This window comes from Dendronephthya gigantea, unplaced genomic scaffold (assembly GCF_004324835.1).
Source record: "Dendronephthya gigantea isolate DGI-Jeju-01 unplaced genomic scaffold, DenGig_1.0 000010F, whole genome shotgun sequence".
NCBI classification, from domain to species: domain Eukaryota; kingdom Metazoa; phylum Cnidaria; class Anthozoa; order Malacalcyonacea; family Nephtheidae; genus Dendronephthya; species Dendronephthya gigantea.
Window position 1 is genome coordinate 445,228 of NW_021163020.1, and position 20,705 is coordinate 465,932.

At 36.5% G+C, this 20,705-nt stretch overlaps 3 protein-coding genes and 1 pseudogene across 3 annotated transcripts; 2 read left to right on the top strand and 2 right to left on the bottom strand.

The window, feature by feature from the left end:
* The first annotated feature begins 747 nt into the window (after positions 1-747).
* Positions 748-8,760, top strand: LOC114518305. The gene is made up of 10 exons (XM_028538279.1): positions 748-2,309; positions 2,663-2,810; positions 3,175-3,414; positions 4,281-4,396; positions 5,073-5,155; positions 5,391-5,676; positions 6,169-6,369; positions 6,863-7,151; positions 7,581-8,354; positions 8,439-8,760. Exons 1-10 carry the CDS (start codon positions 2,223-2,225, stop codon positions 8,462-8,464), a joined length of 2,250 nt encoding a protein of 749 aa, XP_028394080.1. The 5' UTR covers positions 748-2,222; the 3' UTR covers positions 8,465-8,760.
* Positions 8,107-12,283, bottom strand: LOC114518306. The gene is made up of 4 exons (XM_028538280.1): positions 11,150-12,283; positions 10,885-10,962; positions 9,290-9,798; positions 8,107-8,226 (listed from the first exon to the last, which is right to left on the bottom strand). The coding sequence occupies exons 1-3, from the start codon at positions 12,231-12,233 to the stop codon at positions 9,317-9,319; spliced, it is 1,644 nt and encodes a 547-aa protein (XP_028394081.1). The 5' UTR covers positions 12,234-12,283; the 3' UTR covers positions 8,107-8,226; positions 9,290-9,316.
* A 910-nt stretch (positions 12,284-13,193) lies between these two features.
* On the top strand, positions 13,194-18,022 carry LOC114517918 (annotated as a pseudogene).
* A 32-nt stretch (positions 18,023-18,054) lies between these two features.
* On the bottom strand, positions 18,055-20,426 carry LOC114517919 (acetyl-coenzyme A transporter 1-like). The gene is given in 7 exon segments (XM_028537768.1): positions 18,055-18,234; positions 18,341-18,414; positions 18,417-18,564; positions 18,779-18,945; positions 19,019-19,160; positions 19,312-19,800; positions 20,042-20,426. Coding segments are annotated over 7 exon segments (1,563 nt in total). The 5' UTR covers positions 20,405-20,426.
* Positions 20,427-20,705: the final 279 nt, after the last annotated feature.

Here is a 20,705-nt window from a genome sequence, read left to right on the forward strand (position 1 = left end):
ATAGACATCACTAAGCATCGATAGACATCATTATACATCACCAGGCATCACTGGACATCACTAGACATAATTATGCATCACTAGACCTCACCAAACATCACTAGACGTCACTGGACATCACTAGACATAACTAAGCATTACTAGACATTAGTGAACATCACTCGGAATCACTGAACATCACTAGACATCACAAGGCATTATAATCCATCACTAGACATCACTAAACAGAACAAGACATCAGTAGGCATCACTAGACAGTCACTGAACATAATTAAACATTTATGTTAGTATCCTAATACTTCATGAAGAATAATTCAAAAGAAATACATCATCAAACGATTTTTCTACTGATTTACTCATTAAATTTCAACATGACACATGCCAAGGAAATTACGCACGCGCACATTAGGCAAAAAACCATGTGACTCAATTTGGCTTCAGTTTCATATCTGTGTATATGATTATGAGCACATGTCTCTGAGCTTTGCTAAAAATAAAATACTTGTTTCTTGTTGATGTCAATGCCAAATGGAGCCTGTTGATGAAGTCGAAGCGGCTTGTGAAGAGGTAGATCCCAATAAGCTTATATCTAAGAACGGTGTTCTTGGATATGAACGTACAAATGGGTTTGAAGAGATAACAAATTTCGACGTAAAAGTCGATGGGTATGTTGGGGATGGAGAAGGGAGTGTTATAGGGTACATCATCCGTATAATTTAGCAGTGAGGGATCCATTTATATCGGCAGATAATGACAGATCGTCAAGGTAAGATGTGTTGTTAATTTTTTTCTGCACCCACCTAACCGGCAGCTAGCTATGTATATTTTGTTAAAATAAACACTGCCACTCAAACGTAATTTTGTTGTTTCGGTGCGTATTAAAACAGCACTTAAATATCATGAAAAGTATAAAAATTGAAGACTGGCAAGCTTTTTGTTATGTTTAAATTAATAATAGAGGATATTAGGCGGTGATTTTTTCTTCGAGTGGTGAGTAAAAATGTTACGCATGAGCGCAGAAAATGAGAAAAATATAGTTCTCACCACGACTAGTGCGTCCACGTTTTTTGTGCGCATGCTCAGCAAGTTACCAGATGCATTCAATGCAAACCCATTGGATAAAACTGCTCGCGTAACTTGCCGAGCACCTGCAGTTTATCAATTTTTTATCGTCGGCTTTAAAGAAAGCTGGGTACAGAATAACATAATTTTCGGCAGTGTTTACAACGTGTAGTTCCAACTCTGTATCTAGATTTACTCTGTAATAATACATATAGCATATTACACTGTCGCGTGAAGATATATATGTTATTTACCGGCTGCGAGGTTCGGATAGAAAAATATTTTTCAGGGAAATAGGGAAATATTTTTCTATCCGGAAGAACCAAAACGGTAAATAACGTATTTATTTTTTTACAAAAAGCGGCGTTCGGTCGTATCGTAGTCAGACTCATAAAATATAGGATTCCGGACAGTGGTCAGATATCGTAAAATTCCACCCCCTGCTACAGCCAATCAGCTTGCAGGAAAGATTGCAGGGAAGATTGCTCATTACCATAGCCTGCGTCTTACCGGCGTTCACCGTTAGATAGTATCATAGTTGTCAGAAAACTAACGATCAAGAATATTCACGTCCGTGTTGATGCGAACTAACAAGCAAACTCACAGGCAGAATATAATGCGGTCCCGAATTTGGCGTGGGCACCGCAATTCCACTGTAATCACCGAATTATACAGTATAGAAATTTAAAAAATTGATAGATATAAATGTATGATTACCTACTACAAATGTGCAAAAATCGCTAACAAAAGCTAAAACTCGGCAAATTTCAAGATCCGACTTCAAGTTCATATACGACTTCAAATTCGATCGGTCTTCGAAAATAAATGTTTATTTAGTCATTTGAGTTTACAAATAGCTTACGTGCATGTTGATTTTTATAGAGTATTTTACAAATATCTGCTGCAAGTACTTTGTGAAAACAGGGGGAAGCATGAATCACTACACTTGCTTGGAATAGAATCACGGGCAAATTCCATAAACCAGAATTTTCAATTTCTAGGAAATAAATATTACTTATTGGTTATTAATAATTCGGTTCTTTTAATGACTGTTTTCTAGGCAATTTTTTTTAACCAACCGGCAGCTTGGTAACAACACAACGATAGTAAACTGCCTCACTGCAAAATTCCCACCGCTGTGGATTGCCCAGTCAAAGGACATGTTTCTGCCGCAGTTTGTATACAGTCTATGCAAGGAGTACATGAAAACTCCAAGTGAGGAAATAAAAAGTTTCAAACCTGTAGAGGTAAGTAATTTGTTGATTGTTGCGCAAATGCGTTTTCTGTTTTTAGGGCATTAAGCTTTCGTGGCATGAGCCACGAAAGCTTATAAGGTTAATTTGTGGGTTTGCATGAATCCCATGCTTTCTAAACGCACTGCATTTCACAGTTTTGAAGCTGCGCAAAGGCCACGAATGGACTATGACTCGTGTCCAGCACTATTAGCATCTGCGGATAGCTGTTTCGCCCTTTTGCGGCTAAATGGTGATATATATTACCGTAATTACTCGAATAAACGCCTCCCTCAAATAAACGCCGCAGGGACAAGCAAAAATATCATTAAATGCCGCCCTCAGTGTTCATGCTATATTTTATACAGATTGTTGGAAAACAAAAAACTGATGATGTATGGGTTTTTAATCCACATGTGCATGTCGACAAGAATGGAAGGCTTATCCCGCAAGACGAAAGAGCATATGTTTCGATGGAAGCAAGTAGCTTGCCATATTTACGAAATATTAGCAGTGGTAATAAATACATGTACCTTCATATGCCTTCTTTTTTTATCCATTCAGTAAAGAATTAGTCATCAGGGTTTATTACCGGTATACAATAGACAGTTATGGATAATCTTCGCAGCTATCTTCTCCGTATAACTTTAATAAATAGTGTTATCGTTAAAAGTAATAAGTACTAAAGAATTACTATAGCTTCTTTAAAAAGATAATTTATAAAAATTACACTGAATTATTTTCCTCCAAAACTCGAAAGTATTTAAATTTGCAATGAAGAACGTTGATTTTGAAACTCAGTAAATTATCATTAATTGCACCTGAGCATTAATATTAGTTTCAATCGCTAGAAGGTAAAGAGTTTTATAATTATGTTTAGATTTAGATGATGGAGCAGCATTTAAACGACTTTTGGTCACGGAGAAGGCGTTGTTTCAAAACAACTATCCCCAAGTTGTGTTGGCCCATGCTGGCAGTAGCATGGCGTGTAATTATGATCTTATATTAAAAAAATTTGATGGATGTGCCATTCCAGTGCTCATGGGACCATCAGTATCGGGAAAGACTACCGCCTTGAAAGCTGTAATGAGTATATTTGGCATACGAAAATTTACGTGTGGTTAGTGGTTTTACTCATATGGCCAAATAAATGCATGCTATACTTTAGATACAATCTTGCATGGACCTTGAGTTGTGACGATTATTCCAAATGTTGCATCTATTTCAAGTTAACGATTCACCCAAATTTTTTTTAAACTTAAAATGTTTGTCTGCTTACAAAATAATTAAATAAAGTGCGTTTATTTTGTTCTTATAGTGCTTCATGTGACTTCAGTTTTTCGGGTTTGATCATTATTTGAGATAATGATCACTATTTGCCTTTTGATGAACTACTCCCTAAATTCCTGTGTTATACACTATAGCCAAACCGAATGAAAATTGCCGTGCCGAACGTTGAAACATGATCGAGCATCTCAAATTTCTTGAAATTAACAAAGAATTAATAAAATATATGCACCTCAGTATAGACTCCTAAACACCATATGTTATAGGCTTTAAGCCCCGTTTACACTACACCCGATTTAAAGGTACGCGTGCCCATTTTAGCCGTGCCGTGCCGATAAATAGACTGTAGTGTAAACGGGGCTTTAGCAGCTATAATAACTAATTGCTATGAACGTAGACAAAACAATTAAGCCATGTAAGCAAAATATAACTCAATATCGCAAGCCAAGATCTTTAAAAACTCTACAGGGGTTAGACCTAAGTTAACAATCTTATCAGGTTTTTCAAGGGTAAATATGCCTGTAATCCGTGAGTTAGGTTGCGTGGCTTAAAGTAGCTTATAATACAAAACGTTTATGATGCATCATTGCCAAGGTTGTATTCAGTTCGCTTTATATATAAATTTGTTATCGTACTACTAACAAACTTTTGTGACCAAGTAAGTATATTGAACTTGTTAACAAGCTTTATTTTTTTCAGAATCCAGCAGCAGATATATAGAAAATCGACAAAGCAACACAACTATTCCATTTGGTTGGGATGATGCGTCCGATATGAAGGTCCTAAAAAATGTTTCAGTCAATTCTTTTAATGGCGTAAGTATTATATTGACCACATATTTATGCGTTACGCATAACCATTACCAAAGCTCCAGGATTGAAAATGAAATTGTGTTTCGAGCAGCCAATCAGCGTACGTGTTGGAAATTGATTGGATGACAATTAGACCGTGCACACGTATAACGCTTTTGACTGTTTTTGGTTTTGCGCAGAAATGACAGCAAACAATGCAAAAGCAGTAGCAATCAATTTGCAGCAGAAATTAAATCTAATTTAATATATTGAAAAAACTTTAACTCGGACCGCGTGAACAATTAATTAAGCGTCTTAAAACGATAATGAAAAGATGCAAAAAATTACAGTCTTATAGTAACTTGGTATAGGTTTGCAATTTCACGCATGTTTGTATGTAATTGTCTGGTAATCATATTGACCCACCCAAAATAGCAAAACAGCAACTTTATTATTCATACTCACATCACCCTACACTCACAGTAGCCCTTTACACTCCGCACGAAGTCTTGTGAAATCGAAGTCCAGCCCAGTTTTTTATCGCAGCGATCACGATTGTTATACGATTATATAGAAAATTTTTACTTTTAGCCGTCCCAGTGAACATATTTATACAGCGATCGTAACGATCATACTGAAACCAGGCTTTTGCAAGCCGTCTTTAATTAACTTGTCTACTTATTATACATGCACTCTGTAGTGTGGAAGTTCCACAATGAAGAACACCTTGCAGCCGCATACTGTTCCCGTGGTCTCCACGAACCTTGACACATCGGAAAAAAAGTATGTGTGTTCATACAGTATAATCACTATAATACTGCGTATATGTGAGAGTATACACGATCCTTCGGGTTAATGCCAAAATAGTTATAAGATTCTTCATTATATGTCAGTTAGGTGGGTTTCACTATAAGGTGGGTTTTACTATTATTTTTGAAGTACTTGAAATTAACCACGAAGTTAACGCTAAAATTTTACGTACATGACTGATCTAAACGTATAGCTATCATTCATATAGGATTAATTCTCGGTGGTTGCGAATTGAATTTAAAGCACTTTCGCCAAGGCTAACTGGAAAGGATAAAGTCTTAGCTGAGATGAATGTTAAAGCAGCTATGAATGAAGCGCACAAAAGCATTTGCGTTGTCACTACCTGTATGCATAACAATCTCGAAGAATGCACAGAAAACGACACTTACTTCACTATTTTGGAAGAGCTAGAGGAAGAAATAGAAAAAAAGGGCATGCAAATTGATGATAGAGTCAAACTTATGATGGGACTTCTGCTTTTCTCTGCCAAAAAGGTAAATATAGTATGTAGTATGTAATACTGAAATATGTACGGATTAAATATAGCCTCATAAATTAGACTGTCACAGTGTCAGTGTATGCATGTCAGTGAAAATGCGGACTATGTATGTGCATGTTTATTTTATCTCCAGTATCTATCGTATGAAACTGAATAATACAGCCGTAAACGCAGGGTTTGATTGAAAACGTTCTATAGGATCCAGTTTAAAATAGCAGTTGCCTAAATTTCATATACTGTACGTATAAAAGACGTGATAATCTGTATTTTGCCGTTGGAAAACAGAGCTACAACGACGTCTAATATTTTAGTTACTATAATTTCCGGATTTATTTTTTCTATTATATATAGTCTGGTATTATAAGCTTTTCTAGTTATACCCTTGTCCTGTTTGTTGAAATTCTCAAATTCTCAATTGTTCTTTATGTTCCTGTAGTAGGTTAAGCTTTGTTTAAGTTCGCTATTATATATCATTATTTCTATGCAGATTTTGGAAAAAGTTGATCTAGCTGACGATTATGTCTTGGTATGGGAGACAATGAAAGAAGTTATTTTGCCAGGCTACACATTAAGAGAATCAGAACAGCAGCCCACATCGAATGAGAAGTGTCAGAATAATGCAAATGTAATTCATAAACTTCTACATGATCACTTGCTCCCTTTAGCGGCCAAAGAGGATCCAAATTACGTATGTTTTCTTGCTTCTTTTACTTTTTAGTTGCATATTATTTTAATTTCACACGCGCGCTTACATTTTAAGCCATATAAATCCATAGTAGAAACTATGAGCGTTACCAAGAAAAAATAAAAATAAACTAGATAATATACAGTCATTTAAAATAAGGTTGTTAAGACCAGAATGTTTCGCCAGCCTCTTACTCATGGTCGGAAAGCCAGAATATACCGGCAAAGCATTAATCTGGTTTTAGTAGCCTAAATTATGCAAATAAACACTATAACCCTGGGTTAGCGTTAACCGGCTTTTGAACAACCGGCCCCTGTATCCTTGCGTGAAGTATACAAATATGATAATTATATGCCCACTTGATTTTCGATGTGTTATAAACCTACTTAAAACTATCATTTTGGCCCACTCTGTTGATATTGTTCAGTCACTTTGACTATGGTCTATAACAACCATAATTGAAATAATCTGATATAATTTCCTTAAATTTGCAAAGGTGATGCGTTTTATTGATAATGACCATAATCCTTCAAAATGCACATGCGGAAAGTCGGTGGTGTTCCACGTTAAAGATGTGGTGGAGTTCCTGAGAAAAAAAGCGTCAGTAACTGGCGATCAGTTATTGTCATCAGTAACTGAAAATTCAGTTCGTCGTTTCATAAAATCGAGAGATATTGGTTGCGTTGGGGTGCAAGTACGATTCCGACGGAGGCCCAAGCAATGTAACGCGGCACATATACAGAGGATCTGGTTTGATCCAAATGACCTCTCTGTTTTGGATGAAAGTAAGAATACAAAAGGCGTCAATTAATTAATTAATACGATGACATTTGCCTGTAGAACTGTTGAACAGGCGTTTAATTAATTAACAAGACGCCCGGTAGGCGTTAACTCGGGCTGTGTAGCCGGTAAATACACTGCACTGAAACTGAGCTATATTGATACACTGTAAGTACGCGACTGTCCGCGCGGATGACTAAGCCTGCGACACGAAAAAAAAATAATAATCGCGAAACCTAGCTCGGCTAGACCTAGACCACAGTAGCCCGAGTAATTAATATTACGTAGCTACTATTTTCGGTTATATATATAGCATCTCCTTTATTTGATTAAATTTATTTGAACGTAATAGTTTTACTGACTGAGTACTTTTTAGGAGACCTGCCTATTGTTCAGTATACGCTTTTAATTTAACTTTTGTATTTTATTCACAGAACTTGGGAAGAGGAATGATAAAAGTGGGACAAAAGTGCAAACCATTCTTGACAACGACAGTGTTTTGACAAATGTAGAAACCATTCTTGACAACGACAGTGTCTTGCCAAATACACAAACCATTCTTGACAACGACAGTGTCTTGACAAATGTAGAAACCATTCTTGACAACGACAGTGTCTTGCCAAATGCACAAACCATTCTTGACAACGACAGTGTTTTGACAAATGTAGAAACTATTCTTGACAACGACAGTGTTTTGACAAATACACAAACCATTCTTGACAACGACAGTGTCTTGACAAATGTAGAAACTATTCTTGACAACGACAGTGTTTTGACAAATACACAAACCATTCTTGACAACGACAGTGTCTTGACAAATGTAGAAACTATTTTTGACAACGACAGTGTTTTGACAAATGCAGAAACTATTCTTGACAACGACAGTGTCTTGCCAAATACACAAACCATTCTTGACAACGACAGTGTTTTGACAAATGTAGAAACCATTCTTGACAACGACAGTGTCTTGACAAATGTAGAAACCATTCTTGACAACGACAGTGTTTTGACAAATACACAAACCATTCTTGACAACGACAGTGTCTTGACAAATGTACAAACCATCTTTGACAAGGGTGCCTTGGCAAATACACAAAAAACAGTTGAAAATGACGTTCAAAACCTTAAAAGCAAAGACAGCAAAGGTGGTAAAAGAAAACGGAGAATGGCAGATGGTTTGTTCGATAAATTGCACAGTGGACTCAAAGGTATATTATATGCACGTTCTAATTTACTCCTCACATTTATCACAACTCACAAATTGAGAATACTGACCCAAACCATATTTTTAGATAAACGTACACGAAATGGTAAATAAGGTTAATTACATCGATGGAGCCGGAGTGTTAACTGCATGGTGTTGCTGTAGTACTTGTGGACTACGTGATCTGGCAAAGTTGTTAAACATTATTTAATATGTTTTTGTGTTGAAATTTGGTTGGCATATATGGGCGAACATAATTAGAGTGTTAAATGCTGAACGCAAATAGCGACGAGATATTACATACTTCATTATAAGTTGCTTCATGCAATCTTAACAATATGTCAATGTTAGCATATGTCTTGATATAAAAAACAATAATCAATAAAGTACTTGAGTTTTAACATCAACATTGTGGGACATAAATAAATTAATTAATGTGAATATAAACTATATGCTAAGCCCATTAGTGGAAATGACACATTATGTCAACTTGATCTTAAGCCTTGTTTAAACGTTACCGGACGAATTTAGGTCTGAAATTCGTTCATTTTCGCCTGTTTACACGCAAATTTGTTCTTTACCGTGTATAAACAAGGCCTTTGGCTTGGTGGTCAGAGCATTTCACAAACATCGAAAAGGCGTAGGTTCAATTAGCCATTTCCCAATCGAGCAGGGTACTGTGTTTAGTCGGGAACCGCAAAGCATCCATGGACTGTTTGGAGGGACAAATGATTTCAGACTTATATTTCCTGTTCCTCCAAACAGTCCATAGATGCTTTGCGGTTCGCGACTAGACCCAATCCCCTGCTCGATTGGGAAATGGCTAATTTCTGCCGGACGGCCAATAGTTGATGAATTCTTTTCAACTGTCCCTGGCGTGTATCAATTTCCACTCAAAATTAAGACCAATTTAACCTATTCTTATTTTTAAATGCTTACTTTTATACGGCGCAAATCTCAAAACCGTCAAATTTCAAAGTCCTTTTTGAGTTTTAAAACCTTTTTCCAGATGAACTCTTTTTGCCATTTTCTCAGTGGTAAAACAATATTTAAGTTAAATAAGCCTTCTATGACACCAATGTATAAACTGTAAACCGTTTCAGCATCCCATAATGTGAAATAACCAGATCGAAAAAAGTTGATAATAGAACACAAAACACAGACTTCCAAGAAATTTGTAGTATTTTCTTCAGGTGTAGATCCACTAGGTAATATATTTTTTTGCGTCTGTAAAATGTGCTTAACACGAGGCGAAGATTTGGTTTTCCTTCTAACTTTGACGACTCTTGTCTTGCAAGTACATCCACCACATTTACCAACGCACTTGCATCTGTCGCAACAAGATTTAAATTTAATCATGCAGTTGCATCGCTTATAACTTTTATATTTCTTTAACGGCTTTGCTTTTCTATTTTTCTGCGCTTGTGTCGTTTGTCCACACCTACAACCTGTTAAAAGCAATTTAGATTCATCGTTTTCAAACTCAGTAAACTCCTTATGACGTTTCACGTGAAAATTACTCGTTTGAGCGCGCCCCGAGAATAGCAATGCTGTTGATCAAAGCTGATGAGATTACAAATTGTTCACCCCTTTTGTCTTGCATGATGTGTTTCTTTGTTTTGCCAGCGCGTCGTCGAGCTGGCCGCGTAGTAAATCGTAAACTCCCTATTTTTATACAAGGGCGTACAATAGACCTTTTTGGTAATTACGTCACAACTACATGGAAGCGACGCTGTGGGGCCAGGAATCGCTTATGTAATATAAAAATATTATATCTTGGCCCCTTAGCCTCCCTTCCATGTAGTTGTGACGTAATTACCGAAAAGGACTACTTGAAACTGCACTGACTTGTTGTCAGCCAGTCAGGCGCTCTAGCCGGCGCGCTGAAGCCGGAGTATCTTGCTTTCTAATACTGTTTTTCAGTAAATTTAGAACTTAACAATAAAATGGCTGCGACTTGAAACAAGGTTAATGCATACTGATTTATGTGCATGCATTGTTTACAAATACATTACAAATCATGAAGCACTTAATTCTGTTACAAGGAATTGTCCCTATTCATTACTCTATCTTTAGCAGCAATGTGCGCAATGTCGAGCCCTTGAGAGTTTTTTTACTATCATTTATTTCTTACTGCGCATGTTTGTTGCGAATTTTTTAGACAATAGTCATAAAAATCGTCTAGTGGAGAACCGTTTTCTATTAAGCTTCTGTTGTACTAAATATTAGCGCGCTATAAGGGGACAATGGGATTTCCCATGATATATTTCTTTAACAGGAAAGAAAAAGAAAGAGAAATTTCCCAGGATACTTGTCATTTCTTATACAGACAGTTCAAAAGTCTTTTCCGATGATATATCAAAAGAATCCCAAATGCAATATCGGCGAACGTCGGGCACACTTCATGACTTACGAAATTTTACAAAAAATACGAACAAGATTTAACGCCCACCGCCGTGCCGGAATGCCGCTGAAATCTCATCGATTTTTGGCTTATTGAGTATTATCGGACAAGCCACAGAAATTCTACATACCTTTACGTCCAGGTGTTGATGATTTAAAATTTTCTTTACAGTCCACTACATTACGCGACTCTGTTGTGTCGACAGTGCCTAAAACGGTAATTATATTAATAATGTAGTAATATAGTAACTGTTAATATGGGTATGATAAAATGAATTGCAGTAAATTAATTGGTAGATAATGATTATTATTATTACAATTAGATGTGACCCTACCCGATTAATAGCAAGTTCACATTCCGCGTATTCACATGCACATACTGGGAAACAACAATACCTGAAGGATGCAAAGGTACTATGGGCGAAACTGCGTTATAGTGACCTGGTCCTGACGACGTATATGCCAAGAAAATTGGTGTTGCGGTCATGACAAACCCACGTGGACATACGTTAATTATAGGAGTGCTGGGTTCCGATGTTATTATTCCGAGTGGAATTCCCAATACATTTGCCATTGCCATTGGCATAAGATCACCGAGATTACCTCCAAAAAAACCAGGCCTTTCGTAATGTTCGACTTCAGATAAGTAGTCCACATTATCTGGCAAAAAACTCGCATAATCAGAAGCGAAATCACCTCTCCATTCTTGGACGATTAGATTCCTCAATCTTGTCGATAATTCTTGCACAGACATTGTCGGTAACAAACCAATGTCCCTAAGATGATCAGCGATTACTTTGTAAGCTCCTTTGTTCAATACAGTTGAAAGGTGAAATGCAACAGCGGTAAAGAAGCAGTTCCCATCACCTGGAACCTCCACCTCTTCAAGTCCAAAAAATTGAAGATGTCCTGTGAGTACCGCCTTTGTACCATCTGTAGTTGCCGCAGTGGCAAAATGTGAGCGCATGTTTCTTAGTGCATTAAAGGTATTTCCATATTCAAGACCAATTAGATGTGCAAGATTAGTTTTCAAAAGTAAACGCGTTCCTCCAATGTGTTCCAAACCTTTATATAATTCATAAAAAATAATAGCTGAATCAGCAATGGCCATTGCCATATTATTATCTCTACCTTTGTTTTTGGCGTATGTGTGTTCATCTTGAATATCATCACTTGTTTGCAGTGATGATGAGATAGCGTTTCTGATATTACAAATTACTTCTTCGCTCAACTCATCTAACGACTTGTAAATCATAACATTTTTTTCTGGTATAATAGCTTCTAACTCACCACCAATCTGTCTAAAAGTTTCAAAACCGAAATTTTCCACTCGTTTGGAAAAGTCCGGTGGATCTTTTGAACAAGCCATAAGTTTTTTAATTGAATTATTTCCTTGGTTATTAATTTTGAAAAAAAGCCTGGAGCATCTTACGTATGCGGTCTCCAGTCCAATTTTATTTATCTTTAGAACATTGTTCATATTTCTGTGAAGTCGTTCATTTCGCGATGTTGATACATTAACAGGGATTCCACTAAGGCAGCCTTTCACAAATATGCAACTTTATATTGCAGATAGCTTTTTTTGCCGCTTGATTCAAAATATATTCTCCCTTCCACGTCTTAGATTTCCACCATCTTTGGAAACTTTCAAGATTTGCAATTAATGTTTCTTTATCGGGAGTTGGTTGTAATCTTTTGATTCCAAGATCATTTGATTGGCGAAAAATTAATCCGTACCCTTTGCATATATCTGTATTTAATCTTATTGCCATAGGTAAAGTGGTTACAAATCGCTGTACAGCGTGAAAAAGATCTAATTTTACCAAAATGTTTGGAAAGAATTGGGACTGAAATTGACTTCTCCATTTACAGCAATTATCAATGACAATACCTTCTAAATCAGTATTTAATCGTTCAAACCTGTCCTTAAGTTCTCTAAAAATGCCACTTACTTCATTGAATGATTCTCCTTTAGTAAATCTCCAATGAATAATTTTACCGTTATTGTCCAAAACAATAAATACACATTTCATCAACTTTATCCAGCGTCCGTCGCTCTCTCTAGTGAAGCCAATGTTGCCTGCACTTTTAAACGTGTGATCGCATGCAAGCCATCTAGATGTACGACAAGCCATGTCGTCGTAAAAGAGCTGATCGAACAACAAAGAATACGATACAAACACTGATCTAATTATTTTTTCGTGTGGGAATGGAAACGCCTTTTGATCAAATGGCGGAAAACTCTGCCTCTGGATAACGTTTTCACTAAGTTTTAATGTTGAGCTGTCTTGCTCGTACCGTAACCTAAGACGCCAGTAATATTGCTCATATTGATTACACACAATATCCTCGATCGAATGAAAACTTAAACCATTGTCGACCATTGAAGATAGCTGGGTTAACATATCAACTGTGAAACCCGCCCGATTAGTTAGGAAAAATGGAACAAAAACCGACGATGGAAGCGCAGAAAGGATCGATGGATGATGCGCAGGAACTTGATGATTTGACGAACAAAGGTAAATATGAGAAACAAGAAGGATCGCAGAATTTGTGTCATAAACAACTCGAGGTTCATATGATGAGCTGGCCCATGTTTTATCTGCCCACTTTCCAGATCTTCGTAAACAGGTTGCCGAACAAAATGGACATGAAAATCGAGAAATAAGGTCAGGATGACTAAAAATCACGTCCCACAACAAGATAGGAGGAGATGTATACCATTCTGTATTGGGCAGATTGTCAGACCTAGCGCTGGGCCATTCCCTCACAAGCAAAGAGCCGGACGGACTCTCGCAAACAGCCTCTTCAAATAATTTAATCGCCCGTTTAATCTTAACAATTGTGATTTCCGAGATATCCATGCATCCACAAATGCAACTGGAGCTCAAAAAAACAAAAAGAAACAAAAAACATTTTGAAGAATCTTTACTGAGAATCAACATCATAACAGCGAAAATGATCTGGTAACGTAATGATCTACGCCTCACTTTAAGTGATGTCTGGTAATGTCCAGTGATGGTTAATGATCTCTAGCGATGTCTAGTGATATATGTCTAGTGATGTTTAGTGATGGATAATGATGTCTAGTGATATGTCTAGTGATGTCTAGTGATGTATAATGATGTCCAGTGATGTTCAGTGATGTTTAGTGATGCATAATGATGCTTAGTGACGTCTAGTGATGTCTAGTTATGTCCAGTGATGGATAATGATGTATAGTGACGTTTAGTGATGTATATAGTGATGTCCAGTGATGTCCAATGATGGATAATCATGTCTAGTGATGTACAATGATGTCTATTGATGCTTAGTGATGTCCAGTGATGCATAATGATGTCTATCGATGCTTAGTGATGTCCAGTGATGCATAATGATGTCTACTGATGTCCAGTGATGTATAATGATGCTTGGTGATGTAGAGTGATGCATAATGATGTCTAGTGATGTAGAATGATGTCTATCGATGCTTGGTGATGTCCAGTGATGTCTATTGATGCTTGGTGATGTCTAGTGATGTATAATGATATCTAGTGATGTATAATGATGTCCAGTGATGTATAATGATGTCCAGTGATGTATAATGATGTCTAGTGATCTATAATGATGTCCAGTGATGTATAATGATGTCCAGTGATGTATAATGATGTCCAGCGATGTCCAGTGATGTATAATGATGTCTAGTGATGTATAATGATGTCCAGTGATGTATAATGATGTCCAGCGATGTCTAGTGATGTATAATGATGTATAATGATGTCTATTGATACTTAGTGATGTATAATGATGTCAGGTGATGTATAATGATGTCCAGTGATGTATAATGATGTCTAGTGATGTATAATGATGTCCAGTGATGTATAATGATGTCTATTGATGCTTGGTGATGTCCAGTGATGTATAATGATGTCTAGTGATGTATAATGATGTCTAGTGATGTATAATGATGTCTAGTGATGTATAGTGATGTATAGTGATGTATAATGATGTCTAGTGATGTCCAGTGATGTATAATGATGTCCAGTGATGTATAATGATGTCCAGCGATGTCTAGTGATGTATAATGATGTCTATTGATGCTTAGTGATGTCCAGTGATGTATAATGATGTCCAGCGATGTCTAGTGATGTAGAATGATGTCTATTGATGCTTGGTGATGTATAATGATGTCAGGTGATGTATAATGATGTCTAGTGATGTCCAGTGATGCTTAGTGATGTCCAATGATGTATAATGATGTCTAGTGATGTCTAGTGATGTATAATGATGTCTAGTGATGTATAATGATGTCCAGTGATGTATAATGATGTCCAGTGATGTATAATGATGTCTAGTGATGTATAATGATGTCTATTGATGCTTGGTGATGTCCAGTGATGTATAATGATGTCTAGTGATGTATAATGATGTCAGGTGATGTATAATGATGTCCAGTGATGTATAATGATGTCTAGTGATGTATAATGATGTCCAGTGATGTATAATGATGTCTATTGATGCTTGGTGATGTCCAGTGATGTATAATGATGTCTAGTGATGTATAATGATGTCTAGTGATGTATAGTGATGTCTAGTGATGTATAGTGATGTCTAGTGATGTATAATGATGTCCAGTGATGTATAATGATGTCCAGTGATGTATAATGATGTCCAGCGATGTCTAGTGATGTATAATGATGTCTATTGATGCTTAGTGATGTCCAGTGATGTATAATGATGTCCAGCGATGTCTAGTGATGTATAATGATGTCTATTGATGCTTGGTGATGTCTAGTGATGTATAATGATGTCTAGTGATGTATAATGATGTCAGGTGATGTATAATGATGTCCAGTGATGTATAATGATGTCTAGTGATGCTTGGTGATGTCTAGTGATGTATAATGATGTCTAGTGATGTATAATGATGTCCAGTGATGTATAATGATGTCTATTGATGCTTGGTGATGTCCAGTGATGTATAATGATGTCTAGTGATGTATAATGATGTCTAGTGATGTATAATGATGTCTAGTGATGTATAGTGATGTATAGTGATGTATAATGATGTCTAGTGATGTCCAGTGATGTATAATGATGTCCAGTGATGTATAATGATGTCCAGCAATGTCTAGTGATGTATAATGATGTCTATTGATGCTTAGTGATGTCCAGTGATGTATAATGATGTCCAGCGATGTCTAGTGATGTAGAATGATGTCTATTGATGCTTGGTGATGTATAATGATGTCAGGTGATGTATAATGATGTCTAGTGATGTCCAGTGATGCTTAGTGATGTCCAATGATGTATAATGATGTCTAGTGATGTCTAGTGATGTATAATGATGTCTAGTGATGTATAATGATGTCTAGTGATGTATAATGATGTCAGGTGATGTATAATGATGTCCAGTGATGTATAATGATGTCTAGTGATGTATAATGATGTCCAGTGATGTATAATGATGTCTATTGATGCTTGGTGATGTCCAGTGATGTATAATGATGTCTAGTGATGTATAATGATGTCTAGTGATGTATAATGATGTCTAGTGATGTATAGTGATGTCTAGTGATGTATAATGATGTCCAGTGATGTATAATGATGTCCAGTGATGTATAATGATGTCCAGTGATGTATAATGATGTCCAGTGATGTATAATGATGTCTAGTGATGTATAATGATGTCTATTGATGCTTAGTGATGTCCAGTGATGTATAATGATGTCCAGCGATGTCTAGTGATGTATAATGATGTCTAGTGATGTATAATGATGTCCAGTGATGTATAACGATGTCCAGTGATGTATAATGATGTCTAGTGATGTATAATGATGTCTATTGATGCTTAGTGATGTCCAGTGATGTATAATGATGTCCAGCGATGTCTAGTGATGTATAATGATGTCTAGTGATGTATAATGATGTCCAGTGATGTATAACGATGTCCAGTGATGTATAATGATGTCTAGTGATGTATAATGATGTCCAGCGATGTCCAGTGATGTATAATGATGTCCATTGATGTATAATGATGTCCAGTGATATGCAATGATGTCTAGCAATGCCTAGTTGCGTGTAAGGATGTATATTGATATGTTATGATGGGTATCTATGATGAATTATGGCTATTGATGTATATATGCCAGCTAAAAACAAGTGCGATTTTACTATTGGTGTGTATACTGGACATAAACTTATTACCACAAGTATTCCTTCACAAAATGGCGACTTTGTCAGAGAGTGATAAACGAATACTTGAAATTATTTTCAATCCAACCAAACATTTGGTTATGAAACTCAAGCGAACGAAAACCAGAGAACAGAAGAACATATTCAAAATGGCCACGTGGAGACAGAGGCCGAAATAAAGCAAAAGAATTGGAAATGATGGCTGTGCGTCATGCAGAACAAGGAGATATTGAAAGTGCATTGAGCTTGTTGAATGAGGCGGAGAATTATTGTTCTGAATCACCATCTGTGTACATAATAGGGCTCAAGTGCTGTTACTCAAAGGTATATATACTTTAAATCTTCAGAAAAACGTATATTGATTAAGCAGACTGCATAGTTGATCAAAACATGTTCTTCCAAGAAATATTGACATCCTCCATACTTGGAAAATGTTTCATGGAAGTAGAAATAATAAGATCAAAAAATAAATAGATATTTTTCGTGTGTACAATAGCCATTCATGGCCACAGTTGCCAGGTTCTAAATACATAATTGCAACATGAATTTGGGAGGAAGCATAATAAGAGTAAACTCGTACTGATATTTAAACTCAATTTTGGTTTAAGGTGACAAAGAGTCTGCAAGTTCAGATCTTGATAAGGCTCTTGAACTAAGTCACTATGAGGGAAATGTAGCGGGTCAGGCGTTCACACAACGAGCTTTGATTCACAGACTGAATGGTGACGACGATGCAGCATTAGAAGACTTCAAAAAAGGTGCGAAAATGGGAAATTCTTTTGCTAAATCACAAATTGCAGAAATGAATTCATACGCTGCCCTTTGCAATCAAATGCTTGCTCAAGCTATTGATAAACTAAGAAAGGGGGAGTCTGATGAATGATGAAGACTAAATAAATATTCAACAAATTTACTGTGGAAAGATTTAATGAAATATAAACACCTAATAGACATAGTCTTAGAGAAATTGTTTATTTTAAAGCATATCCACTATAAGATAAATTCTATGCAAGTAGACAAATGTAACTGGAAATGATTTTCCAATCAAAGTTGAAGTAATCATGTTTCCTATTGAACCATAATAAAAGTGTATAACACTAATTTTATTATTTAAATCAGTTAAAGCTCTAAGGTTTTAAATATGGTCTGTTAAGATGTTTCCAAGTGCTTGGATGTTGATCTTGCAGTTTTTTTGTTGTATTTCGTTTCCATCTCAACCATAAAAATCCAATGCAAACACATATTACAGTTTCAATATAATATCCATCAATATCTGTTATGCAAGTTCCACCAGAATCCATACACAACTAAAAAGATAAACATGAATCATAAAACAGTTTTTGGCAAATGTCTATCACCTGCTTTGTCAGCTTTTTTGCCAGCTTCCACAAAGTTATTTTTCAAAGATTTTACCTTTTCATCAAGTTTTGTATTGCAGCTAACATCAGTAGTATTAGTAGTTCCAATACAAGATTTCCATGTTAAACATCAACAAACCAAAGAGCAGTTGTGCTGGTCCATACTCCACCAAGATTACTCAGTGTGTTAAGCAAAGTCATATACGTTCCACCCACGGCTGGGTCACTCACGCGTGCAAAGAATGTCATTGCCGAAACAAACATGCAGTTTGCTGTTACCTAAGAAAAGAACAGTGTTCATCCCAATTTATTTGGTTTGAATGAAAGAAGTGTTGAGAGGGTTCGCTTTAGGAAGACATATTGGGGAAGGGTGGGGGGAAGGATGTTGGAGAAAGGGTGAGCAATAGCCAAGCTGTGAATGTAGGAAAAGAATAGATATTTCAAAGGCATTCGGAGTGAAGGGTTTGCATTACTTTTAACAGTGTATCCTCACCTGGTGTAAAGCATAGAATAACAATAGGACAATATAGAAATATGTAGGAAAGTCATGTTCACCAGGAGCACGTACATGATGTGCCCACCAAACACATAAACAAAACACAATAGACATTAACAACCGTAAAGGCATTGCTTTGAGGGAAATATCTAAAGGTCTTGGCCCTGAAAGGAAAAATAGAATATTTTCAAGTTGTTGATTTTGTTTGAAAAAGATTGGAATGCTATGTCCCCATACCGGTAGCATATCGACTAATTATCCAAGGTAGCGTGATTTGTATTGGGATCATTGGGACTGCCAACATTGCCAGTGTTTCCTTTGGCACTCCTGCTTCAATGAGTTTGAGACCAGTTGCAGCATCTGTGACAGCAAAACCCATCTGAAATACAGAACAGTATTTTTATGGATACAAAACAGCAGCTCAGTTCCTCTGTGGGTTGGCTCCTTTTAACTTTATTCTGTGAATGGCAAGATAATTTTATTTATCCATTGTTATCTAAGATGCAAAATATTTCAAGTTATTCAACTACCTTAATAGTGAAAAGTATTATCATAAGTTGCTGGACATTTGGTAAACAGACAATCTTCCAAGCAGTCTTGTAGGCAGCTGATACATCACGTTTAACAACATCCTCATTATTTCTTAGGTCTTTCTCATGTTTGAAAATCCAGACCAATGTTGTTGTTACAACAAATATCAATCCCCAACACAACAAGAACTCAGATATTTTTATAATGCCAGTTTCCTGGGGGGTAGATCTAAGGTATTTGTTAGCCAGTGCAGGAGATGTTAATGCCAAAAAACAAAGATTTCCCATGAAATAACCAGCGGTTTGCCCTACTGAATTACAGGTTGAAGCATATCCAACATTCCTTGATGAGAGCATGGTTAGTGCCCAGCCATCAGTTGCAATATCTTGTGTTGCAGCCAGAAAACACAAGGAGAAAAATAAAGCTGTTAGTTTATAAACATTAATTGGACTATCTTTACTGTCATGACCCAACAAAGTATCTGCTTCCTAGAGTGAAGGAAAAGGATTAAAAACATCAGTCAAATAGTGTTTTTGAGAGTTAGTCTAAATTACAAATTGCATGCAACTGGCAATGTCAAGTAGGAGATGCTTCCTAAATTTCATTTCTGAGATACCCCTTTTAAGGTGTTGTTTTGTGAGCACTCAGGAATTCTTGGAAGTTGGTAATGACTGGTGACACCCAACAATGTGGAGCACAACACCCCCCCCCAGACTGGGCCTCACTTACCCATGATAACACAATCATGAACAGACCAATAAGATACTGTGTTGGTATAAGCCAAGATTTTCGTCGACCCATTCGCCTTGAGAAAACAGAGTCGACTATAGGTGCCCACAAGAGCTTAACGCTGAATGGCCAGAATGCAAAACTAAACATAGCTTGGTCTTTGTAAGCCACATGCCTACTTTGCAATATAAGTGGAATACTGCCTGTAAGACCCAGGGGAATGCCTTGTAAAATATACAGCAATAATAACAATGCAATGCTTCCACGGTCTTGTTGTATTTTCTCGTCTGGTGATGTGTTTTGTGAAGCACCTTCCGGCTCATCAACACTGACTTGCTGTATAACGGTCCTTCGTGAAACCATCTTTCACAGAGTAATTACGCTCGGATTGATAAACTCACATGCACTTATTTTAGTTATTTATAAAGTTCAGTTTTAGTCGCATGTGCTTCTGTCAGGACACTTTATTGAACAAATAATGGTTGCGCACAAAGTTATTGATCATTCGAGGCCACAGTATTGAGTTGAAATAAAATTAATATTTAAAAATTTAAATAAAACGTGTCCAAAGTTCGATGGTTCAAAAACTAAATCTTATTATGTTTTCAAAGAATGCGGGATAAACAGGGGCAAAGGGGGTATTCGGTGACACGCATACTAATTA